Consider the following 25,784-nt stretch of genomic DNA (forward strand, 5'->3'; position numbering starts at 1 on the left):
AACAAAATATTAGCAAACCAAATTCAACAGCACGCTAAAAGGTTTATGTAACATGATCAAGTGAGGTTTATTCCTGGAATGCAAGGATGGTTCAAGATTTGAAAGTTAATCAGTGTAATACACCACATTAACAGAATGAAGAACAGAAGAACAGAATGAAGAAAAATTCAAGTGATGCAGAAACAGCATTTGAGGGGCACCTGGGTGGCTCAGTCAGTAGAGCATCCAACTCTTGATTTTGGCTCAGATCATGATCTCATGGTTTCGTGAGTTTGAGCCCTGCATCAAGGCTTCAGTGCAGAGTCTGCTTAAGATTCTCTCCCTCTCTCTGCTCCCCCCTCCCATTCACACTCTCTGTCTCTCTCAGGATACATAAATAAACTTAAAAAAAAACACTCAGCAACAAAGTAGGAATAGAAAGAAACTACCTCAACATAGTAAAGACCGTATATGAAAAGCCCACAGCAAACATCCATACTCAATGGTGAAAAATGGAAACTTCCTCTAAGATCAGTAACAAAGTAAGGATGTTCCCTCTTACCACTTCTATTTCATACAGCACTAGAAGTCCGATCCAGAGCAATTAGGCAAGAAAAAGAAATAAAAGACATCCAAATTGAAAAGAAGAAAGTAAAATTATCTCTGCTTGTATATGATATAATCTTATATGTAGAAAACCCTAAAGATTACACACACACACACACACACACACACACACACACACACACACACGATTAGAATAAGTACATATAGCAAAGTTACAGGACAGAAGATCAACATATTAAAATCAGTTACATTTCTTTACACTAACAATGAACAATCTAAAAAAAATCCCATTTAAAATAGCATCAAAAATAACAAAATGCTTAGAAATTAATACAACCAATAAGTCAAAAGACCTGACAATGAACATTACAAAATACTGTGAAAGGAATTAAAGAAGATAGAAATAAAAAGAAAGACATCCCCTGCTTGTGGATTGGAAGACATAATAGAAGATGTCCATACTACCCAGAATAATCTAAAGATTCAATGTAACTCCTATCAAAATCCCAATGGCATTTTTTTTTTGCAAAAATTAAGAAAAATCTTAAAATTCATATGGAATCTCAAGGAACCCTGAATAGCCTAAATAATCTTGAGAAAGAAAGAAAAGTTGGCAGTCTCACACTTCCTGATTTCAAAACATATTTCAAAGTTACAGTAAATAATACATCTTTGTAGTGGAATTAAGACAAATATATAGAGCAATGGAACAAAACACAGAGCCCAGAAATAAACCTTACAGTGCATATGGTCAAGACCACACGTGAGCAAAGGATGGTCTCTTCAACAAATGATGCTGGGAAAACTGGAAAGCCACATGCATTCAGGCCTTACTTTGCACCAAATACAAAAGTTAACTCAAAAAAGACCAAAGACCTAAATGTAAAATCTAAAACTATAAAACTCCTAGAAGAAAAAACAAGTTTCATGACACTGGATTTGGCAACGATTTCTTGGATATGATACCAAAAGGACAAGCACAAAAGCTGACAAATGGGACAATATCAAAATTAAAAGCTTCCTTGCATCAAAGGAAACAAAGTGAAAAGACAACCTATAGAATGGGAGAGAAAATTTTCAAATCACATATCTGATAAGTGGTTAATATCCAGAATATATAAAGAACTACAACTAAACAACAACAAAAAGTAAATAATCTGATTTTAAAAATGCAAAGAGGGGTGCCTGGATGGCTCAGCCAATTAACTGTCTAACTCTTGATTTTGGCTCAGGTCATGATCTCGTGGTTCATGAGTTCAAGCCTCACATCAGGCTCTGTCTGCACCGACAGTGTGGAGCCTGCTTGAGATTCTCTCTCTCTCCTCTCTCTCTGCTCCTCCTCACTCCTCCCTCCTCTCAAAATAAATAAATAAACTTAAAGAAAATAGGCAAAGAATTTCAGCATTCTTCCAAAGATGACATACAAATGGTCGAAAAGCATACGAAAAGATGCTCAACATCACTCATTACATCATTAATGCAAATAAAAACTACAATGAACTATCACTTCATGCTCATTAGGAGGGCTGCTATCAGAAAAGCAGAAATAATAAATACAGGTGAGAATGTGGAGAAACTGGAACCCTTGCACACAGTTGGTAGGAATGTAAAATGGTGCAGCCGCTATGGGACACATTATGGACATTCCTCAAAAAATTAAAAATAAAATTATCATGAGGGAAAATAAATAAAATGTTATAATCATATGATCCACCAATCCTACTTCTGGATATATATCTAAAATAACTGGTAGCATAATCTCAAAGAGATATTTGTACACCTATGTTCACTGCAGCATTGTTTACAATAGCCAATAAGTGCAAGCAACCCAAATGTCCCTTAGTGGATGAATGCATAAACAAAGTATGATATATACATATATTATAATGTTATTTACCCTTAAAAAAGAAGGAAATCCCAGGGTGCCTGGGTGGCTCAGGCAGTTAAAGCATCTGACTTCGGCTCAGGTCATGATCTCACCATTCCCAAGTTTGAGCCCTGTGTCAGGCTCTGTGCTGACAGCTCAGAGCCTGGAGCTTGCTTCGGATTCTGTGTCTGTCTGTCTGTCTGTCTGTCTGTCTCTCTCTCTCTCTCCCCCGCTCACACTGTCTCTCTCTCTCTCTCTCTCTCTCTCTCTCTCAAAAATAAAATAAACATTAAAAAAAAAAGGAAATCCTGTCACTTGCTACAACGTGAATGAACTTTGAGGACATTATGTTAACTGAAGTAAACCAGTCACAAAAAAGATAAACGCTGTAAGATTCTACTTATACTAGGTATCTAAAGTAGTCAAACTCATAGATACAGTGTAGAATATTGGTTTGCAGGGGCTAGGAAGGGGAAAAAATGGGGAGTTGTTGCTCAATGGGTGTAGTGTTTAGTTGCAAGATAAAAAAAATTCTACAGACGTGTTACACAACAACGTGAATATAGTTAGTACTACTGATCTACACTTAAAATTAGTTAAGATGATGGGGCGCCTGGGTGGCTCAGTCAGTTAAGCATCTGACTCTTGATCTTGGCTCAGGTCATGATCTCTCGGTTCACAGGATCGAGCCCTGCATCAGGCTCTGTATTGACAGCACGGAGCCAGCTTGGGATTCCCTCTCTCTCTCCACCTCACTCTGCCCCTCCCCAACTCATGCTCACTCTCTCTCTCTCTCAAAATAAATAAACATTTTAAAAATAGTGAAGATTATAATTTTTATGTGTATTTTCTAAAATTAAAAATTTTACATAATCAAATATAAATATTAAATGATTATAGTAAATTTGATTTTATTAAAATGTCAAATCTGATGATGGCAAAAATATCATTCAAAACAAGTGAAAGACTTGGAAAAGAAACAATATGTATAGTTACAAATGACAGGTATCTAGAATATATAAAGAACTGCAGCAAACCAATAATATCAGAAAAAAAACTTCAATACTGTGATAAACACAGAAAGCTAAATGAATCTCAGTAGGATATTGGGTAAGCAAACTGGATAATTCACATCAAAGAATATTATACAGAGGGTAAACTGAATGAAATAGATTCATACTTATCAACTTGGATAAATTTCAAAAATAAGTCAAATAAAACAATTTGCATATGGTATGTCATTTATGTCCATTTTAGGAACACAAGCTAATAGTATATATAGTTTATGGATATACACATCTGAAGTAGGGGCACTAAAACAGGATTAAATTCAACCCACCATCTGCCTTTTGCCTGCACTTGTTAAGCAAAATGTGCTTGGAGTAAAACATAGAATCAGGTTGACCAATTTCACTTTAAATTCACGACTGTGAACCTAGAGCAGGCCTTTAACGCTGCCCAGCAAACGCACTCATTTCCTAATCCATTCATTCTCCCACGGACATGACTGCTTATTTTGTATCTTCTCCTCTCTCCTCAAACTCCAGTGTCTCCTTCTTTTCCCTCCTCACTTTCAGTGAGAACACAGAAGCAATCAGAAAAGACCCTCTATGAGCTCCCACTACGTCTTGACAGCCACCTGCTTCTGTGCCCAGGAACTCACCCTTCTCTGTTCCTAAGGATGAACTGACAAAGCCACTAGCTAAGAACTACATCCCCACTTGTGCACTGAGTTTATCCCTCCCAAGGTCCAGCATCTCCCCCCCATCTCTTATTATTATATCGACCCCCACTTCCTTTACAGGAATGTGCCAACCAGCATATGACGTCTGTCATTTCTCCCGCCTTATAATAAAGAGACCTCTTTTGACCCCGCTTCATCCTCTGCTGCCCTCTCCACACGATTTCACTATTCCTTTTTACAGAAAACCCCAAGGTTGCCTTTATTGGTAGAGGACAATATGTCTATTCCCATTCTCTCTCTCTTGAGGTTTAAATTGAGCCAATGATCAATCTCCTGTCCTCACCTTACTTGAGTAAACAACAGTATTTGACATAGTTGATCTTGTTCGTCCTTGAAGCATTTCTTCACGTGGTTTCTAAGATAACACACTCGCCTGTTTTCTTCCCAACTTTCCAGTTTCCTTTGCTGGTGCCTCTTCCTCTCTTTACTCTCCATGTTGGAGTAGCCAGGGCTCAGAGTTTAGTCCCTTTTTCTTTTCTATCTGTACTTACCCTGCTGATATTCTCCTCAATTTTCATGATTTTAAATATACTGGCAAATTCCAAATCTGTATCTCTAGATGGGACTTCTCCCCCACACTCCAGACTCCTATGTCCTATTGCCTCCCGGACATCTCTGTAAGTCTAATAGTCATCTCAGAACTCAAGCTGCTCAAATGAACTCCTCCCCTTACCCCAAATCTTCTTTCCATCTGAAGTCCACTAGTTGATGGCGACCTCATCCTTCCAGACTCTCTAACCAAAAAACTTAGGGTCCCCCTGATTCCTCTTGCTCTCTCACACCCCACACGCAACCCATCAAGAACTTTCATCATCTCTAATGTCAAAATATATCTAAACTCTGACTACTTATTACAACCTACTCTGCTAGCCCATGGTCTAAACTAGCCATTACCATCTCTTGCTGGGATTAATGCAAAATCTTACTAACTGGTCTCCATGTCTCTAGACTTGTCCCACTATTAGAACAGCATGCTTGGCAAATCGAATTACTCTTCTAAAATAAGTCAGATCCTCTCCCTCCCCTACTCAAATCTCTCCAATGGCCCCCACTTCACTAAAAGAAGCCGTAGTCCTTACAACAGTCTTCGATGCCCTACATGACCTATACAATCCTCCCTCTGTATGACTGCCTGCACACCCCGAGTTTCTGCTACCCTGTCAGTCATTTTATACACTTACACTGCACTCCTCTGTGTTCCACAAACAGCCCAGATATATTCCCACCTGGGATCTTTCACGCTGGCTGATCCCTCTACCTAGAAATCTCTTTCCTAAGATACGGACATGGCTCACACTCTCACTTTCTTTGTGTCTCTACTCAACTGTCACTTTCTCAGCAAGGCCATTCCCGATTACCTGATTTAAAAGTGCAACCTTTCTCACCCTGATACCCCCATCCCTCTTTCCTAGTGTACTTGTCTTCTTGTAACTTAACCACTATCTACCATATTCCATACATGTTTTTACTCATTTTCCTGTTACTGGCTGCCCCCCTGTCTAGAGGAAAGATTTCTGTCCATTTTGTTCATTGCTAGATTTCAACACTAGATAGAACTCTGCCTGGATCACAGTAGACATTCAATTGATATTTGCTGAGTGAGTGGAAAAAAATACAAAATGTTTATAACTGCATATGTGAATAGTGGGTGCACAGATTCTGTTGTATCACTTTTTTATATTTTTATTAGTTAAATATTGCACAATGTAAAAAATTAAAAAAGATATTTAAAAGATATAAACATTTATTCATCCCATTTATTCAGGGTTGATTAGAATTCCAGAATATTTTTTGCTAAATTCCCCTTAAGGGCTTGAAAATCCCTGACACTCAACATGGTTTTAAATAATTTTCCCTTTATTATGGTCTATTTTCAGATTAATGCATCCTATGTTAATATAGAATAATGTGACTGCTAAATATAATTTTCAAGTAAATAAAAATTATATATATTTACCCTGATTTGAACAATGGAGCACATGATAGAAGTTTCTGTGAAAATAATCTCCACTCAAAAGCTGTCCCTGCTTGTTCTGTGATGCCATTTACATTAAACCTGCCCACTGAACTTATACATTGAACCTGCCTTATTTTCATTTTTTAAATTAAAAAAAAATTTTTTTTAGAGAAAGAGAGAGCGAGTGAGTGAGCTGGGGAGAGAGAAAAAATCTTAAGCAGGCTCCACGCTCAGCCCAGAGCTAGACACGGGGCTCTATTCCGCAATCCTGGGTTCATGACCTGAGCCAAAATTAACAGTTGGACCCTTAACCGACTGAGCCACCCAAGTGCCCCAAACCTGCCGTAAAATAGATAGTGTAACGATAAGTCTTAACAGAGCCAATAATTTTTAAAAATTTTTTAGTATTTATTTTTGAGAGAGAGACAGAGCGTGAGCAGGAGGAGGGATGGCGCAGAGAGAGAGGGAGGCACAGAATCGGAAGCAGCAGAGCCAATAATTTCTACTGTAAGAAAAGTTATAAAGGAATCTGTGCGGCAGACATCTGAGGGCAAAGCCCTATCTGTCTCCCTTCCCCTGACAGATACCTGACAGAAAAACATTGCAAAAACAATGGCTGAAACTAACGTGCTAGCATCTGTAAATTGCATAATACTGTTTGAGTAGAAGAAAAACTGGGGCAACAGAAAAATGCTCTGACTGGTTTCTAGGCCTCCTGTTTTCCCAACACTTCCATCTCAGTGTTGACCCTAAAATAACTAAAATTATCCTAAAGTCACTCAGCTTGGCAAGTGACTGACAAGACTTGCTTCCAGAGACTTACTTAATACGTTCTTCAGGAGCACATGCCAATGCAAAGAATCGTGAACATATGTCACTGCAAATTAGGCAGGAGGGGGAGAGAAGTAACTAGAAAGCTGCCTTAGAGAGGAGGGTTATCTGATTCCCAGTGCAAACATGCTCTTTATGGGTCCTGAACCTCCCCAGGCATCTTGTGATATATATGTCACAATAGCAGAATGTTGCAAATGACATTATTAACCAGGCGTTCATTAAAGATGTACTTTAAAACTTTCTTACAAATCAGAAAAGGGAGAATAATTAAGATTCTCGTCTATTTTAATTTTGCTCACAGTAATCTAAAATTTGAACAGTATGTCCTACAAGTAGAAACTGATATTTATTTACTGCTTCACACATTAGAACATACTTTCATAAGCACCAACTCATTTTGTCCATATAATGATCCTATCAATTAGATATGACAGCTATTATTTTACAGACGAAGAAACTAAGACTGAGAGGGGTAATGACTAAGTGGCTTGCCCAGAGTCACACAGCCACAAAGTGGAGAACTGAAAAAGATCCTCTTACTTTAATACATGTTCCATCCAGTATATAAGCCTTTATATGTTCAAAAAATTAATTAATGAATAACATCATTTTATAAGCGAAGGTACATTTTTCTATTTTCTGTAAAGAGAAAATAGTGATTAATCCATAGGCCTGTCCCTTTAAAGTATATTATAGTTTGGCAGTATGTTATAGTTTAGCTACTTCTATTTTAAATGTTGGGGTCATTATTTTTCTGCTACTTTTATTTAGCTACCTGTAGGCTCATGTTAATAACCTGTTGTGATATTTGTAAATGTTCAATGTGAGATTATGAAAACACAGAATGCATGCACTATTTAAGTATAGGGTAACTAGGGGCGCTTAGGTGGCTCAGTCTGTTAAGTGTCTAACTTTGGCTGAGGTCATGATCTCATGGTTTGTGGGTTTGAGCCCCATGTCGGGCTCTGTGCTAAAAGATCAGAGCCTGGAGAATGCTTCAGATTCTGTGTCCCTACTCTCTCTCTACCCCTCCCCCACTTGTGCTCTCTCTCTCTCTCTCTCTCTCTCTCTCAAAAATAAATAAACATCAAAAAAATTTTAAGTATAGGGTAACTAATAATACATTAATGTATCATTTTGACATTGTTTACGAAGAGGTAAAAACAAACCCCTTTTAAAAATAATGTTTAAAAAAATTTTTTTAATGTTTATTTTTGAGAGAGAAAGACAGACAGACAGATAGAGTCTAGTAGGGGAGGAGCAAAGAGAGACGGAGACACAGAATCTGAAGCAGGTTCCAGGCTTTGAGCTATCAGCACAGAACCCAATGTGGAGCTTGAACCCACAAGTGGTGAGATCATGACCTGAGCTGAAGTCGGGCACTCAACCGACTGAGCCACCGAGGCACCCCCCTAAACAAATGTTTTTGAAGTCTTCAATGTTAGAATCATATATCCGATACCTAGAAAATGTCTGACTTACATTAGGAACTCAACAAACGTTTACCTAATTGTACTCTCAAGAAATCCTCTGAAGGACATAGGCTAGCATACAGGTATTTAGAAATGTCTTCTTTTATTCTTAGAGTCTCAAGGGATTTATCAAATTCTATGATTGAGAAAAGAACATATCAAAAGTATCAAACTTGTAAAGTATTCATTATCATATAAAAGACTTTAAAGATTTCTAAAATAAATCAATTTTATCCTGTTTATTAGCAAACTATAATCTAGAAATAATTAATTATATGAATATTTGACAAATACCTCTCAATAGAGGCTCATCAGGGCAAAGAATTTGTTATGTTCCCCACTATATTTCCAGGGTCTAGTACAATACCTGACATACTGTACTCAATATTTGCTCAATTGTTAAATTAACAAATACACAGAGACATGAATATTACGCCATGAACAGAAAATTTAAAGGTTATTTTAAAAGTACACATTTTTTATACTAAGTAAACTCCTAAAAATTAAAAAAGAAGTACATTTCCCAGACCAAATGAGGGCAGAATTTATAACACAAAATTGCAACATGCTGAAGGAGAAGCAGATTTGGGTGGGGGGAAGACAAGCTCGGTTTTGGAAATGTTGAGCTTGAGGAGCTACAAAAGTGTCAAGTGGAAATACGGTAGAAGCATGTTAGGGTCTGGAGCCCAAAAGAGAGCTCAGAGTTGCCATACATATTTAAGAATCGCCAGCCTAAAGGGAGAGAGTAAGGCATATAGAGAGAAGAGCACTTAGTATTTAACTGTGAGGAACACTTGGGTAGAACAGGAAAAGCCTGCAAAAGATGGTGAGAGAGATAAGGAAAGCCAGGGGACCGTGGTGTCACGGAGCCAAAGTAAGAAGCAATTTCTAGTTCAACATTACTAGGTAGTCAAGTTAAGAAGAGGACTAAAAAGTATCTAAAACTGAGGTCAATAGTGACCTTGACAAGAAGACTTACAGTCAGTTGGTAGGTGTGCAAGCCAAACCAGAGTAGACTAAGGAGTGAGTGAGATGTGGGTAAGTAAAGAGAGTGTGTAGACAAATACTGACAGAGGAGAACAAGAACACAAGAGCTGGCAGGGAATATGTAATTCTGAGATAGATTCTTTTTATCTACTAGTCAGTCCGTCCATCCATCCATCCATCCATCCATCCATCCATCCATCCATCCACTCTCCATCTTTAAAAGTTTAAGACAGGAGAGACTAAGCATGCTTAAATGGTAACAAAAGGGTCCAAGAGGAAGAGGTAGAGAAGGAGAGAGGTTAGTTAGAGCTAGAGCCATACAATCTCTCCCTAGGCACTGGAAACCTAGGAGGAGACTCCTTAAACTAGAGTTTAAACTAAAAACCAAGGAGATAGAATAGGGATAAACAAAAAAGAAACTCACTCCAAGAAAGATACTTCAATATAAGTGATTCAGCGTGACATGTGAAACCAAAAAGGATTGCTAGCTAATCAAAACAGAAATTGTTTGGTGGAAATATTTTTAAGGTGGAAGGAGTCTTAGGCAGGGAAATTGGCTGAATAAGTGGTGGGTGGAATTAGGGGAGCAAAGGACCACGAGATCCCGTTGTAGGGGTCTCAGAGAAGGGTGGTTCCCATGCCAGCCATGAGAGCTAAACCTGAAGTCTAGTGTGATGGTATGTCCTCTACAGAAAGAGGAAGAATGAGCTGGTAGTCTGAGGGGAAGAGATGAAACTAGAAAGCTTAATTATACAGACACTATCACGTAACTATCATTAAACGCAGCTAGGTTGTATTCAGTGAAAAATAAGAAAATTTGTACAGTATTTCTCCACTTCAGATAGAATACCAGTATTTCATTTTTGCACCTAAACAACTAAGTGCTCAAAACTTAAGGCAGCCCATGAGAGCCCCCCTTGTGGAGGAGCGGCTGACATGACTCGCAGGACACACAAATCTCTCTTGTGAGGAGGGACCTGGCTGGTTCAGTCATACAGTCTTTCTGATTAATTTGTATCTCTGTATTAAAACTCAACAACTCTGGGGGCGCCTGGGTGGCGCAGTCGGTTAAGCGTCCGACTTCAGCCAGGTCACGATCTCACGGTCCGTGAGTTCGAGCCCCGCGTCGGGCTCTGGGCTGATGGCTCAGAGCCTGGAGCCTGTTTGCGATTCTGTGTCTCCCTCTCTCTCTGCCCCTCCCCCGTTCATGCTCTGTCTCTCTCTGTCCCAAAAATAAATAAACGTTGAAAAAAAAATTAAAAAAAAAAAAACTCAACAACTCTGATCCATATTTGACTTTTGTTTATTTTGTTTTAGCTTCTGACATTTTGCCGTTGCCCAGGGCCAAAGTCTGCCAAACATTCAGCCACATGTACCTGTAAATACAGGAGTCACTAAGTGATTCTTTTCATTGGTGTCTTACCAGAACCTAGCCCAATGTCTCCATGGAGAAGGCCCTCAACAAATACTTTGATAGAGGGAAGGAGCAAATGCGTGAATGGTCCCATGGAGAGAGGAGATGATGGTCACCAAATCTCCCTGCGAAGGGGTCCTTTACAAACCAAGGGCCCTTTGGCTGTCTGTTGAAGCCCACAGACCACTTCTCAGAATAGTGTTTTTAAATGCACAGTATGACAGAGGAAACTAATCATATTGCAATACAGACAAAAGAAACGAATGACGGTGAAATATACTGAAATCAAAATAGAAAGAGAAGTTGTGACATCATCACAAACATGGTTCCGGGGCACGCGCTGGGCTCGTCAAGTCCCAGACATCTCTGTAGAAAGATCTGGCCGGGCTACTTCACTAGCAACACCACCAACTGATAGCATCTGCAGGTTTTGTTTTCAGTTTCTCAGAGAGGAATTCTCCAAACTCCTGTCTGGGAAGACGTGTTCTCAGGACAAAGTGGCAGAAAGAGGCCGTGGGAGCTCCATGGTTCGCTGTGTCATTTTTCACCCCAAGGAAACAGTAGTTTCCTTGTTGTGGCCTCACCTTCAGCCCCTCGTCCCTGAATCCAGTCTTTCTACTTAACCCTTTCAGTCTTCCTGGAAGGTAAGGGAAGCATGGCTGCCTGGGTGAATAGGGGAGACAGAGACCCGGAGGCTACCTGTTTCTTATACAGACTTCCAAACAACCCTCCTATGTCGCACGGCACCTGTGTTCCTACTCTGAGGGAGTCCTGAACCTTTCTGGGGGCCAGAAGTGCAAATTAGTTTGCCTTGGGGCTTCTCACGTTGCTAGCTTAGGATTCAACTGTGATCAGGGATGCTTAAATTGGCTACAAGTCGTATTCCTGCTGTCCGTCTTCCAAAATTTGGTTGCTATATTCTTTCATCTTTTCTGAGTACATACCTATTTTACTCCTTTACTTTTGTTTATGGGGTTTAATGAGGAAGCAACAGTAAATGTATTTAATCTGTCACATTTTACTGACATTGCCACTAATAGTTTTACAAAGGAGAAAAAGTCTTAAAAATCAAACTTTGAAGTCAATTCCTCAAAAATTCATCTATTTTATAACAATGGTTGTCCCATCAAAGAGAATCAATATAATTATAACCATAACGTCATGAAGGCATCTTATTCACCACTGTATTATCCAGTACCTAGCATTGTAGAGGTGGTCAATACTTAATAAGTGAACTGAATGAATAGAGATATGATAAAAAGTTGAGATCTTTAGTTTTTATGATTTCAGCACTTATCAAATTCACTTAGGACTACATGGGCAATATTCCAAAAAGCAAATGTTCAGAAATAGATACGCCTAATTTGGAATTCAAGACCAATGTGTTTTACAACCACAAAGTTCTTCACTACAAAAATTCCACTGTGATTCTGTATTCTAACTAATAATTTCTTAGATAAAAATGAATTGGCATTCAAATTCATCTAGTTATCTTGCATAACCAGTAGTGTAAAAATATAATTTTTATTACAGCTGCTACATGAGGAGTATTTAACTAGAACTAGATGTACAGTTTTAAATGTCATTAAATGCACCTGTAATAATAAAGAGTTCTACTGAAAGTTGCAAGGTCCTCCATATTCAAAATCTGCACGTTAGCTATCAAATTTTAGTTCAGCTATCACAAATTACTTCAATAATTTTAGACTGTTGAAGAAGTAGGTCTAGTAGATCCTTGTCATTTTTGTCAAGTGAATTCGAAGGGCCATCACGACATGTCCTACTTTATAAATATAATGTAAACTGTATGTCCTTTGTTTTGTAATGGTCCACTGGTTATCACCTAAGCCATAATTCTCCTAAAGGGCCCAAAGGATTACTCAAAATTTTCAGTCATATTTTATAGGGAAAGTTAAATGCATAGTTTTGATTTGTTTTAGACTGGGGAATTCTGATATATTCATTAAATGTTTACTGCAATTCTAGCAAGATGGTTCCATGTTCCATGGTAATTTAAGCTAAAACTCTTTACAGTCATTCAGGTCAAGATGTTCCTCTAGGCAAACCTGCCCCCAAAATCCATAACCCATATGGTACTATCCTGATAAATGCTTCTTCTACAGCTCATTTTTTATCATTGTGTACATTCCATTGTTACTAACTTCAAATTAAAATATAATACTCACTTCTTCAGCCACAAACTCCTTACTCAGACCAAAATCTGTCAGCACCACGTGGCCATTAGAATCAAGTAGAATGTTCTCAAGCTTAATGTCACGGTATATAATCCCCAACTGTAAAAACAAACAAATATGCATTTTAAAATAACAGTTTCCAAAAAATAAATTAGGAAAGTCTTTGTCTACCTTAAAAACAAACCAAAAAAAGGATTCTCCTGCTCAGGATGCACTAATGGCTCTTAGTGACTGGCCATGGCAAATGTGAATTCCTCTATCTCAGGGCTCATCTGCTGGGCTCGCTGGACCTCTCCTACCTCCTAACTCTTCCTTCTTTGTGTAACGAAGGTCCATCTTTGTTGGCCCAGCTTCTGTGGGGTCTTTCTGTTGACTATTGCTTCCTCCTATCTTCTTAATTATCTAATCCTCACTGTACATGATCTTCTTCGGGTACTTTTAGCCAATTCGTGTCCATCACTTGCTAATGGATTCGGAGGCTTTCCTGACTAACCAGATTCCACACTGGTCATGTCTTTCTTTTTCTTCTTACAGCACCTACACATATATTGCACTTATCTAAAAATAACTGATATTTTCTAGGTGTTTCCTCCTTGTCTTGATATAACCATACTCTAACTCTGTTCTTCACATTTATCTAGTATCTTGCAAAGCATCAAATAGATAATTAATAAAGGCTTGTTGAATAATAGGCTTCTAAATAAGCAACAAGTCAATTAGATAACATTTATATATCCCTCCATTTTGTTTTGCATGTGTTACAGTAAAACACTTCAGCTATTTCTTCAGCTAAATAAATCTACACAAGTCATATAAGTTCTTGATATATGTGCATTGCATATTTCATGTTATGTCAGCCTCAATTAAATGTTTTTAAACTTAGAAACCCTGCTTTCTACAACATAAAGTATATGAAAAAGCAGATTCGTACTAATTTCTTAAAATTGAAACAAAAAATTACAGAAGGAAACATGCTAGGCAGTTTCCCTCCTGGAACTTCAGTGTTCTACACGAAAAGAGAGGATAATATCTGCAGTCCGAGCAGACATTTGACTCGAAGCTTCATGAACATCTAACAGCCAGTGTGACTTTTTTTTCTTTGAAACAAACTCTTTGAAAACAATTTTAGAAATAAATTATTTACTATCTGCTTCACCTCATCACTTCCAAGGAAACTCTCATTTTTGTCTCTTCTCAGGAAACTCAATGTTAGCAGCTGTGTCAAGGTTAATATTCCTGGCTTCCTGTTGTATCTCTTTGTATTTATCTTTTTAGGGTAGTAAGATTAAGAGAAACTTAGCTGAGATCTGATTTGCTACATTACTTTCACTCTACATCAATTACACGTATATCCAGTATTCATCAGGTTTTCTACTTCTGATTACCCTGTTTTAATAATAACAGGTGTTCATGGATTTTTTTCTTTAATAAACAGAATTAACAGAATTAAAGATTTCACACAAATTAAAAACTGAATTTAGTAGCTTACCCATTGGAGCTTTGTATTTGCTTTGCTTGTTTCTACTCTGGTTATTTATGGTGATTTCTACCATCGTTTTTATATTATAAAAACTTACACCTAAGCATAAAACTCCAAGATCTTTTCAACCCATTCCTGGGCCCAATTTGGTTCATATATGAAGATGTCCTAACTGCTTTATATCCCACGGATACTCAACCAGCAAAAGCTGGCCACCCCAGGACAACTCCACCCAAAGGAATGTCTGTCAGCTCCCTTCCTGCTCCTCTGTCCCTTTGGTCCACGCACTGCAGCCCCACCCCCCCATGCCCACCAGGGCCTTTTCTCTTTCCCTCCTGTTCGTATACATTTTCATCCACTCTCCGTAAGACTCCTGCTCTGACCACCCCTCCCCACCCCCACCCCCCACCCAGTCCTGGCTCTGTTCTGCTCTAGATGTCCCCTTTCCTTGATCCCCTCCTTCTGTGCTTGTGTCTTCTCACCATCTTTTCTCACAGCCTCTCCCGTCCATTGCCTCCATCTTGCAATTCCAGTCTCCTTGCCACTTTAAAATTTTCCTCCCTCTTCCCTGCCTTTTCCTTCATCTCTCTCCACTCCTGTCCATGCTCCATAAGCACCACTTTAATCCCTGTTCATGTCTAATCCAGTGCAGGATCTGAATTCACGACAAATAGTAGCTCTACAATGCACCTGTCTCATCCTAATGTAGCGACTCAAGTCGTGATGGCCTCATGATCTCACACACTTTGATGAAAATTACTCAAATACTTTCTATTTCTGAGGAAATACACACACGCTTGGTCTACACAGCTAACTGCTTCTATAATAATCCATCCTCATTAAGTTAAAAAAAATTTAGTCAAAATTTCTTCGATCAACATTAATAGTATCTGAAATAATATATATATTTTTGAAGTTCGAATGGATTTTATGAAGTTCAAACAGCAGCACAGGCATGAATTCCACTTAAAGTTTTTAGCAACTGAGTTCGCACTACATGGAGACAATGGAAGAGGAGGGACAGAGAGGGAACAAGAGGGGGGCCCCAGGGGCAAAACAAAGGCAAAGGCAGACCAGAGTGGGACAGCGGGGTAGCTGGGTAGCGTGGCAGGCGCTTCTTTCCAAAAACTCATATTCTCCCACTTAATCAGGAAATATACCCTGCAAACAAACAGGCAGAGTCTGCAACGGAGTAAGTCACAACTAAGCAAATATAGATTATGACTTGTGGTTTTATTTCAAAGGTTATTTTAAGAATGAAAAGCTTTTATTCTAATGGTACTTTGTAATAAGCATTAGGATTTTTCATAAACAAGAACCAAAGAACTGCTCACATTCTATCTTTTTAATCCGTATCGCAGGAACTACCAAGAAAAAAAGATGATTTTTGAAAAAGGGAACTACAGAATTGAGAATATTGGCAACGGTGTGCAAGTGTGCTTTCACAATCTCCACGAAGACAATGACGTTTAAAACAGTAGCTCTTTAGCTCCGGCATTACCTCAGTTAAAATAGATTTTTTTTCAAGAAAAGAACTCTCAAAGACTGAGCATCTTACCTTGTGGAGATGTTCGAGGGCAAGCACAATCTCTCCAACATAGATCCGCACCTCGTGCTCTGTGAAACGCTCTCTTTGAGAAAGATGAGTAAAAAGTTCTCCACCATTTATATAATCTAAAAATGAAATATATTTTTTTCTTTCTTTGACTTGTATTCATAAACTTAAGGAAGTATTCCCTTTTAAACATTTTGGATTAACCACAAGGCACTGACTTTAATATATTATTTTTGTATAAATTCTTTGTCTATAGTATATAGTTTCATCTAGAACATATTACTAAATACATATAGTAATACATTTCATAAGATAACGACTACCCTAAGCCACAATCAAATGAATGTGCATGGAGTATTGCCATTAAAACTATTACATGACATCTGTATATATTTAAATACATTTTTCCAAATGCAGTGTATCAAAACCTCTGCCATCACCACATAATACTTAGCTTGCTGTGGAGTACCAAAACGTCAACCATTGCAACAACTAAGATAAAAAAAGGAACAGAACAAAACAGAACACAAACAAAAATCTCAGCTTTTCCTTTGTAATAGCTGCCAGTCACTATCTGAGCAGATTCCCTATTTTCTAGAATTTTCTATGTACCCTTTCAAAAACGTGTTTCAGGTAGCAGGTGGCCTTCTTATTGCTATATGCAGCCCATAAGTAAAAGTGGCACAAGGTGGCTGAGTCAAACACCTGACACTGAAAGATTCCCATTTCCCTCTTAATTTGCCCCATTTATCCCAAGAATAATGAAATTAGAGACAAAAAAGGCTACAGTAAGAAATACATGAGAGCTGAATAATAATAATAATAATATAACAATAATATATTATGTGATTAATAATATAATTACTAATTATAAATATAATTATTATAATATAGACAGTATAAATATAATTATATTTAATAATAATTACCATTATTATTTGTAAAAATTATTTGTAATTAGCTCTAATAAGACATTTGATAATCTGATAGTAGCTTCATCAGAAACTAACCACTGCTACCTGACCACACAACATCTATGTGTGAGAAACAACATATACCTAGAAAATAGTCACAGATGTAATTTAAAGCTTTCCTCCTAAAAATTTGAGAAGCATGCATCCCAAGTATATTCATTTATCAAGTTCAGCAAAATTTGAAAAAGGAACAAAGCAAAATCTTCACGAACTTGCAAATTTTTGTTTCATCTTGCCTGGTTAGCTTTAAATTCCAAAAAAGCAGATGCAACAGAATGAAAGAACTCTAATGGTTGTTTTGCAGTGTGTTTTACAAAGCGCATGCCAATAAAAAGCATTGCCCTTGTAAGGCTTCTGCATTTTGCTCAGAGGTTTTAATTATATCTTAACACAAAGCTAATTATTAAAAAAGTGTAAAGGAACACAGCATTCCTGCCAACTAACAATGAATTTTTTCTACCTTTAAGTAGTTATTTACTTAAATCAAATACTGATGTTTATGCATACATGGTTTCCACACTTAGTCATGACACAGAAACAGACACCCACAGGTCAGCTGACCAACTGACAAACTCCTACCCATCCATCCTTGCATGTCCTATGCCATTTTCTCATCTTCAATAACCACTCCAGCAGTTGATCACTTCCTTTTTTGTTAGCCACTGTACTTACTAAAGACTTCTCCCACTGCAGTTATCTTACTGTATTGAAAATGTTTATTTGCACACTTGCCTCTCTACTAAACTCTGAGCTTTCTACAAGTCTGGATCAATGTATTCATCTCTACAAACAGTACCCACATACAGGAAGCACTCCATAGATATATTAATTAAACACAGATTCTTTACAGTGGAATAAATATTAAATATACTCTGAAAAAAATCACTCTGAAACTCAAAGGCAAGTGTGTTGTAAAAAGAATCCAATATACTATCTTTAAGGGACCTCAATATAGGCCATAGGACCTGGGCTTTGTAACTCTCAGACTGGGATCAAACAGCGGTTTCACTGTGTCCTGCCTTGAGCAAATCAAGATTCTCTCAGCTGCAGTTTTTATCCATACAATGGAAATGGTTAACTACTGTGGATTATGGTTGCTTGGAACATAGAAAGTGGTTTATTTTCCATTTACTGGGGAGACAGAGAACAACTAATGACAAACTTAAGAAAACAAATCTAAAATAGCATCAAGTAACCTACTTTCTACTTTTGGAATCGCCCAAGAGCCAAAGGTGAAGACCTGACTTTCATAAAATAAACATGTTTTATTTGTAGGTACATGGTTGTGTACTTTACAAAGTGAACAGCCAGCTCTACGCAGCGGTCCAGGTATCGACAGTGGTAAGTAGATACAGAAGCTGCCAAAGGGCTATAATGGCAGGAACTATGGTACAACTGAAGTGTCCTTATGGGTTAAGTACTTGTGCTAATCAGTGGCTGGGATATGAGGTCAGTGAGAATTTCTATAATGTAAGCAGTTGGTACTCTCAGTCATTATAATTTTAGTTGTTCTGTTTAGTGTGTTGTGGTATCTCATTATGGGTTTAATTTGCACTTTCCTGAGTCATAATGATACTTAGTATCTTCCCATGGCTTATTGGACATTTAAAAAAATATTTACTTATTTTTGGGAGAGCACAAGTGGGGAAGGGCCACAGAGAGGAGGACAGAGGGTCAGAAGCCAGCTCTGCACTGATAGGCTGAAAGCAACGAGCTCGATGTGGGCTCAAACTTATAAGCCAGGAGATCATGACCTGAGCCAAAGTTGGACACTCAACCCACTGAGCCACCTGGGTGCCCCAGCTTATTGAACATTTTTATATCTTCTTTGGTGAAGTGTATTAAAGTGTGTTTTGTTTTGTTTGCCTCTTGATGTTTATATTTTTTTAAGTTTATTTTTGAGAGAGAGAGTGTGCAGGGGAGGGAAGGGGCACACACACAGAGAGAGAGAGGGAATTTTCCAAGCAGGCTCCATGTTCTTAACACAGAGCCTAACACGGACTCGATCCTGCAAACCGTGAGATGGTGACCTGAGCTGAAATCAAGAGTCAGACACATAACTGACTAAACCACCCAGGGGCCCCTGATTTTTCTTTTCTTCATTTGAAATATAGTTCACATAGGAGCACCTGGGTGGCTCAGTTGATTGAGTGTCTGACTTTGGCTCAGGTCATGATCTCATGGCTTGCGGGTTCGAGCCTGATGTCGGGCTCTGTGCTGACAGCTCAGAGCCTGGAGCCTGCTTTGGATTCTGTGTCTCTGGCTCTCTCTGCCCCTCCCCACTCATTCTCTCTCTCTCTCAAAAGTAAATAAACATCTTAAAAAAACTGAAATATAATTCACATACCATGAAATTCGATAGTTTTTAGTATATTCAGTTATGCAACTATCAACACATTCAATTTTAAAACATCTTCATCACTCCATCCAATTTAAATTCCAATTTATCTTTTTTTTCTTTAGTTGCTTGTGCTTTTGCATATTTAAGAAACCATTGCCAACACCAAGGTTGCAAAGATTTACCCATCTTCCACTAAGAAATTTTTTCATTTTAGCTCTTACTTTTAATCTTTGAAACATTTGGAGTTAATCCATTCATGTTGAACAAAGCAGTGAAGGTGGATATTCTTGCCTTGCTCCTGATTTTAGGGGGAAAGAATGGCTCTTGATTTTGAGGAAGTTCACTATTCCTACCAAAAAGTAGCAGTAGGAGTGTCTTTATCACAAAGGAGTGTTGAATTCTGTCAAATGTTTTTCTATGTCTATCATGATGATAATACGGTTTCTGTCCTTTATTTGACTAGTAAGGTATATTAATTGATTTTCACTTTTCCTTGCATTCCTGGGATAAATCCTACTTGGCCACAGTATACCTTCCTTTTAATATGTTGCTGGATTCAGTTTGATAGTATTTTGTTGAGGATTTTTGTGTCTTTATTCATAAGAGATATTGGTTTATCATTTTCTTGATTTATCTTGATATTTTTGTCTGGTTTTGGTGTTGAGGTAATACTGGCCTCATAGAATTGGTTGGAAAGTGTTTCTTCCTCTTCTATATTTTGGACATTTGTGAAGACTGGCATTAATTCCTTCTTAAACGCTTGTCAGTATTCACTACGGAAGCTATATGGGTCTGGGCTTTTCATTGTGGTTAGTTTATTACGTCTTCTCCTTCTTCAATTTACTTACTTGTTACAGGTCTATTCAGATGTTATATTTCCTCTAGTCAACTCTAATAGTTTGTGCCTTTCTAGGAATTTATTTCACCTAAATTGTCTAATTTTTGGCAGACAGTTGTTCACAGTTTTCCCTTATGACCCTTTTTAATTCTGTAGTTAGTAGTCCCTTCTTCTATTCCTAATTTTGCTGACTTGAGCCTTCTTCCTGTTTTACTTGGCCAATCTAACTACAGGTTTGTCAATGAATCATCTTTTGGTTTCACTCATTTGCTTTACTGTTTGCACATTCTCTATTGGATTAATTTCTGCTCTAATCTTTATTATTTCCCTTGTATCTGCTTGCTTTGGTGTGAGTTAGCTCTTCTTTGTCCAGTGCCTTAAGGTGGAAGATAAAGTTACTGATTTGAGATCTTCTTTAAAAAATTTTTTTTTCTTCTTTTTCAATTCAGGCAATTACAACTATGAATTTCCCACTAAGCACTACTTTAGCTGCATCTCATAAGATGTGGTATGTCATGTCTTCATTCTCTCTCATCTCAAAGTATTTTCTGATTTCTCTTTAGAGTTGTTCTTTGACACACTGGTTACATAAGAGTAAATTGTTAAATTTCACAGTTGTGAATATCCCAAATTTCTTTTTGTTATTGATTTCTAACTTCATTCCATTGCAGTCAGAGAACATACTTTGTATAATTTTAAACTTTTTAAAATTTATTGAGGTGTTTTTAAAAAAAGGTTTATTTAAGTAAAATTTACACCCAACGTGGGGCTCAAACTCACAACCCCAAGATCAAGAGTCAATGCTCTTTCAACTGAGCCAGCCAAGCACCCAGAGGTGTATTTATTTTTTTAGTGGCATACCATATGGCCTATCTTAAAAGAATGTTCCTTATCCACTTGAGAAAAATATGTACTCAGCTGTGTTTGTTCAGCGAGCTCTACAGATGTCTGTTATATCTAGGTGGTTTATCTTCTATTTCCTTGCTGCTCTTTTGCTTAGTTAATCTAAAGCATTATTGAAAGTGGAGTACTGTTGTTGAGTTGTTTATTTCTCCCTTCATTTCTATCAGTTTTACTTCATGTATTTTGGGTCTACATTGTTAGATGCATGTTTGTTTGTAATTGTTATGTCTTCCTGATGATTTGGCACTTTGATCATTATGAAGTGTCCCTTTTTAATCTCGAGTAACATTTTTTGTTTTTGAGTCTATTTTGTTTGATATTAGTAAGCCACTCCTGCTTTCTTGTAGTTGCTGTTTGTGTGATTTCTCCTTTTCCATCTTTATTCTTTAATCTATTTGTATCTTTGAACCTATACTGTATCTCCTGTAAACAGCATAATGTTGATTCTTTTCTCCCCTTGTCTGACAACTTCTGCCTTTTGATTACATGGACTACTCCATTTACACTTAATGTTATTATTGATATTGTTGATGTCTGGTCTGCTGTTCTACTTTTTTGTTTTCTATATATTTTTTTCTCTATTCCTCTTTTACTCCTTTCTGTTTCACTAAGTGAATATTTTCTAATATAACACTTTAATTCCTTTAATGAATCTCATTTTTTATTAGTGGCTGTGCTATGGCTTATTATATGCACATTAAGATCAAAAAAGCTTCAGATATATACCAACTTAATTTCAGTGACACACACAAACATTACTCCTGTAGAGCTCACGGCCTCTTCCTTTTTATGCGATATTGTTATACACAGTACAACTACATGTTACAAGCCACCAGAATATAACAATGATTACACAATTTTATGTCTTTCAGAGAAGCTGAGAGGAGAGCAAGTATATACTTATAATTTAGCATGTTAGCCTTATTTACATTTTTGGTTCTCTTCATTTTTTTTTTTCTTGTGGATTCAAGTTATGATCTGATTCCAACTCCCTACCCCCCACCAGAAGATTGTTTTTATTTATTTTTTCTTTATTTAATAACTGAGTATTCTAGTGAGGTCTGTTTTACCTGCAAGAAGTCTCTGCTGCTGCTCCTCAGAGGACACAACCTTGGGCATTCATAGAATGGTTTAGCAGGACTCTTTTTTTTTTTTTTTTTTTTTTTTACTTTCTTTAAGAACCTGATCTGTTAAGCTGTCTGACTCTTTCATATTATACCCAGTTGTTGAGCTCCACTAATTGCTGGCTGATTGATCTATTATTTTCAATTTATGCCCTGGGGCATAAATTACTCCCCAGTCTGATCCAATAAATTCAGGCTCCTTTGTAGGGTTAGTTTCTGAGGCCAGTGTTTGAGATTTGTTCTGGCCCCAAAAGTGTTCTTCATCCTTGACTATTTCCCTGGTATTCTCATTCCAACAGTTTAGTGTGCTGCTCTAATGGAGCTACGAAGCCTCCTCTTAATTGCTTACCACCAGAGTCCCCATTTTCCCCCCTCATCCTTAGGTTTGAACTTCTACATACTCTGCTTCAAATAAGTTCTTTTGTTAAGAACTTCAGAGTTCCGGGTTTATGCACTACTTCTCCCTCTGGGGAAATCTCTGATGCACTGCTCTGGGGCTGGGGGTGAGGACAGTGGCCCACTTCTCTCAGAGTGACACCCCTACTTAATTAATAAGGTGCTACATGAAGGCACTAGTCCCTGGCCTTCTCAGTTTGCCTCTACCAGCACAGAACCCTCACCCTACAAATCAAGCAGGGCAAGAGCATCAGAGCTCCATATTCTCAACTTTCCAAGCCTAGAATAAAGCTTCTGCCCTAGGGGTGGGGGCTGGGCGGAGGAAAGGAGCTCCCAAACTCTCAGCCACAATTCTTTGCCAAGAATTTACCCTCTGTAGCAAGGAGCTGGGTGAATGAGAAATGCTTGGTGTCCTGAAATCTCCTGATGAGATACAGTATCTCTTAACTGGGAGCTGAGGGGAAGGGGACCCCAACTTCTTGGCTACCCCCACCCAAATGGAGTTTCGGTCATGCAGTATGGGAGAGGGCAGAAGGTCATGGCTCAACTGCCACCCACTTTTGCTGTTCTAACATTTAGATTTCCTTGAATAAATGTTTCTTCAACTGCTGTATGTATGCCCACCCACAGGCTAACCTCCAGAGATTTTAAATGATAACTTTTATTAGTTACAGTTGTTTCCCTGGAAAGCAGGTCCATGTAGCTCCTCACATGACCATTCTAGGAGCAAGCTCTCTTTGTTTACTTTTTAAAATAATTTAAAGGCATTCTTGTAGATTTTGGATACAAGTTCTTTGTCAAGTATATGTATGGAAAATATTATCTCTGAGTGAGTGGTTTGCTTTTAATTTTCTCAAAAGTGTCTCTTGATGAGCAGAAAATGTTTAATTTTTATTAGTTCAGTTTTCTCCTCCTCCTCCTTCTTCCTCCTCTTCTCATACTGCTTCCGTCCGCCTCCTCCTTTTGGTTACTGTTTTGAGGAGACTTTGCCTACACTAGTTATAAAGATATTCTCCTATGATTTCTTATAAATGCTTTATATGCTTAACTTTTATGTTTAGGGTCTGTTTCAAACTAATACTTGTGTATGGAGCAAAGTAAGTGTTGAGATTCACTTTTTTCATTGTTCTAGCACCACTTACTTCTTTCCCCATTGAATTGCTTTGTCACATTTGTCAAAAATCAAAGGGCTATAGAAGTGTGGGTGTATTTCTGGAGTCCTGTTCTATTCCACTGATCTATATGTTTCATGCCATACTGCCTTGATTACTGTGACTTAATAGTCATTTTTAAATCAGATCATTTAAGCCTCCCATATTTGTTCTTCTTTAAGACTGAACGAGCTATTCTAGTTCCTTTGTTTTTGCATAGGAATTGGGAGTCGGTTTGTCAGTCTCCACCAAAAACCCTGCTTGGATTGTGACTTTGACGGTTTTCCATCTATAGTTCAATTTAGGGAGAACTGGCATGTGAACAACATTGAGTGTTCCTACTCATGGACATGGTACATCTCTCTATTAATCATGTTTTCTTTAATTTCTCTCAGCAATGTAGAATTTACAGAGTAAATTTATTCCCAAGTATTTTATGTTCAAAAAATTCCACTTTCCAGTTGTTTGATCCTACTATATAGAAATACACTTTTTTTTTCATTTTATTTTGAAACAATCATAAATCTAAAGACAAGTCTTAAATATAGTCATAAAACTTTTTTCAGAAACCCATCTAAGTGATTTGTCAAGTTGACAACCCATCACTCAAGCACACTTTCATTTGTACGCCATACCATGACATGATCATTTACAAAATGATTATTAACACAAAATGATATATTAACACAAATATATTGTTACCATCTAATACTCAATCCTAATGTCAAGTTTCCTTAGTTGTTCTCAAAGTATTACAGCAAAAGGTTCCAGTTTAGAATCAAATGTTCAGTTTAGTCACCCAATTTCTTCAGTTCGGAATAGTTCCTGTCTTCCCTTGACTTTCATAACCTTGACACTTGGAAGATTACAGGCTTCGTACTTTGCACACTGTCCCACAATCTGAATTTGTCTGATGTACCTGCATGATCATACTCAGGTGAGCATCACTAGAGGAAATCATGGAAGTCACACTGTTCTTGGTGCATCGTCTCAGGTAGGGCCTGATTTCGATTCATCCTAGTATCAGTGATTTTCACTTTGATCTCTTGATTAAGGCAGTGTCTCCTTGGCTTCTCTACCGTAAAGTTACCTATTTCACTTTTGTAATTAGTAAGTAATTTTGGAGAAGTACTTTGAAACCATGTAATTATCCCAAATCCCATCATTCAATTTATTTATTTCATCTGAAGGGACTCAGGGGTTTAGTTTATTCAATGAGTTAAAATTCGCTACCACCACTTATTTTTGATTCTGCAAGTGTGGTTCCTACTCTTATGGCCTGGCTCTTCTAGAATTTTGACAAAAGTCTTGTAGAGTTTACCAAGTCCCTATACCTTGGGAGGAATTTAACTCCAAATTGTCTCCCCGAAGGTGGGAGCTGCTGAAATCTTTATTGGGCTCTTTCAACCTTTCCAGCTTTTGTCTGGGCCACTTAGATGTTCACCCCATGCACTCACTGCTGGGAAGTCAGTCCACACACAGAGATTTCTGAACCACCTCACCTGTGGTTCCCTTCTTGGCAGGGTCCTTTGCCACAAAGGAAAAGGGTCCTTTGCAGCCATTGTGTTGGCCCCAAACTCCAACTTTTGACTCCTCAGCCTTGTAAGACTGCCACTTCTAGACTACATTTTGACCTCTTATTTTATATACCCTTGGAAAGAAGTATTTTTGGTATTTAAGAACCTAAGTCTTTAGTGTCAGAAAATCCAAAAATCCTAGTGATACCATTCATCAGTTGTGTGACTTTGAGCAAGTTGCGTAATCTCTTTGAATCTAAAACCATAATTATAAAAGGAGAACAATATATTTCCCTAGGGTTTGTTCATTTCATTCAACAGGCTTTGAGCCCTTATTATATCACAATTACTTTTCTAGATACTGCACCCATATGCCAAACTAAACAGGCAATAATTTTCCATCCTAGTGAAGCCTGCATTCCAGTGGGAAGAGAGAAACATAAGTAAACAAGATACTATGAATACGTTGGAAGATGATGATTGCTATGG

The 25,784-nt window shown here is 37.8% G+C and overlaps 1 protein-coding gene across 9 annotated transcripts in view; it reads right to left on the reverse strand.

Annotated features, from left to right (window-relative positions):
* Positions 1-25,784, reverse strand: part of RPS6KA5 (ribosomal protein S6 kinase A5) — a 194,090-nt gene that overhangs the window by 76,236 nt on the left and 92,070 nt on the right. For 7 of the 9 annotated variants that reach the window (XM_047864085.1, XM_047864081.1, XM_047864083.1 and 4 more), the window contains exons 4-5: positions 16,055-16,170; positions 13,008-13,115 (exon numbers count right to left, since the gene is read on the reverse strand). The exons of 1 other annotated variant lie outside the window; for it this stretch is intronic. In XM_047864085.1, the coding sequence (XP_047720041.1) occupies positions 13,008-13,115; positions 16,055-16,170 (224 nt within the window). The remainder of the gene's footprint in view (positions 1-13,007; positions 13,116-16,054; positions 16,171-25,784) is intronic. One more of the 9 variants, XM_047864090.1, reaches the window with a different exon arrangement.

Source organism: Prionailurus viverrinus, chromosome B3, assembly GCF_022837055.1.
Source record: "Prionailurus viverrinus isolate Anna chromosome B3, UM_Priviv_1.0, whole genome shotgun sequence".
Classification (NCBI taxonomy): Eukaryota; Metazoa; Chordata; class Mammalia; order Carnivora; family Felidae; genus Prionailurus; species Prionailurus viverrinus.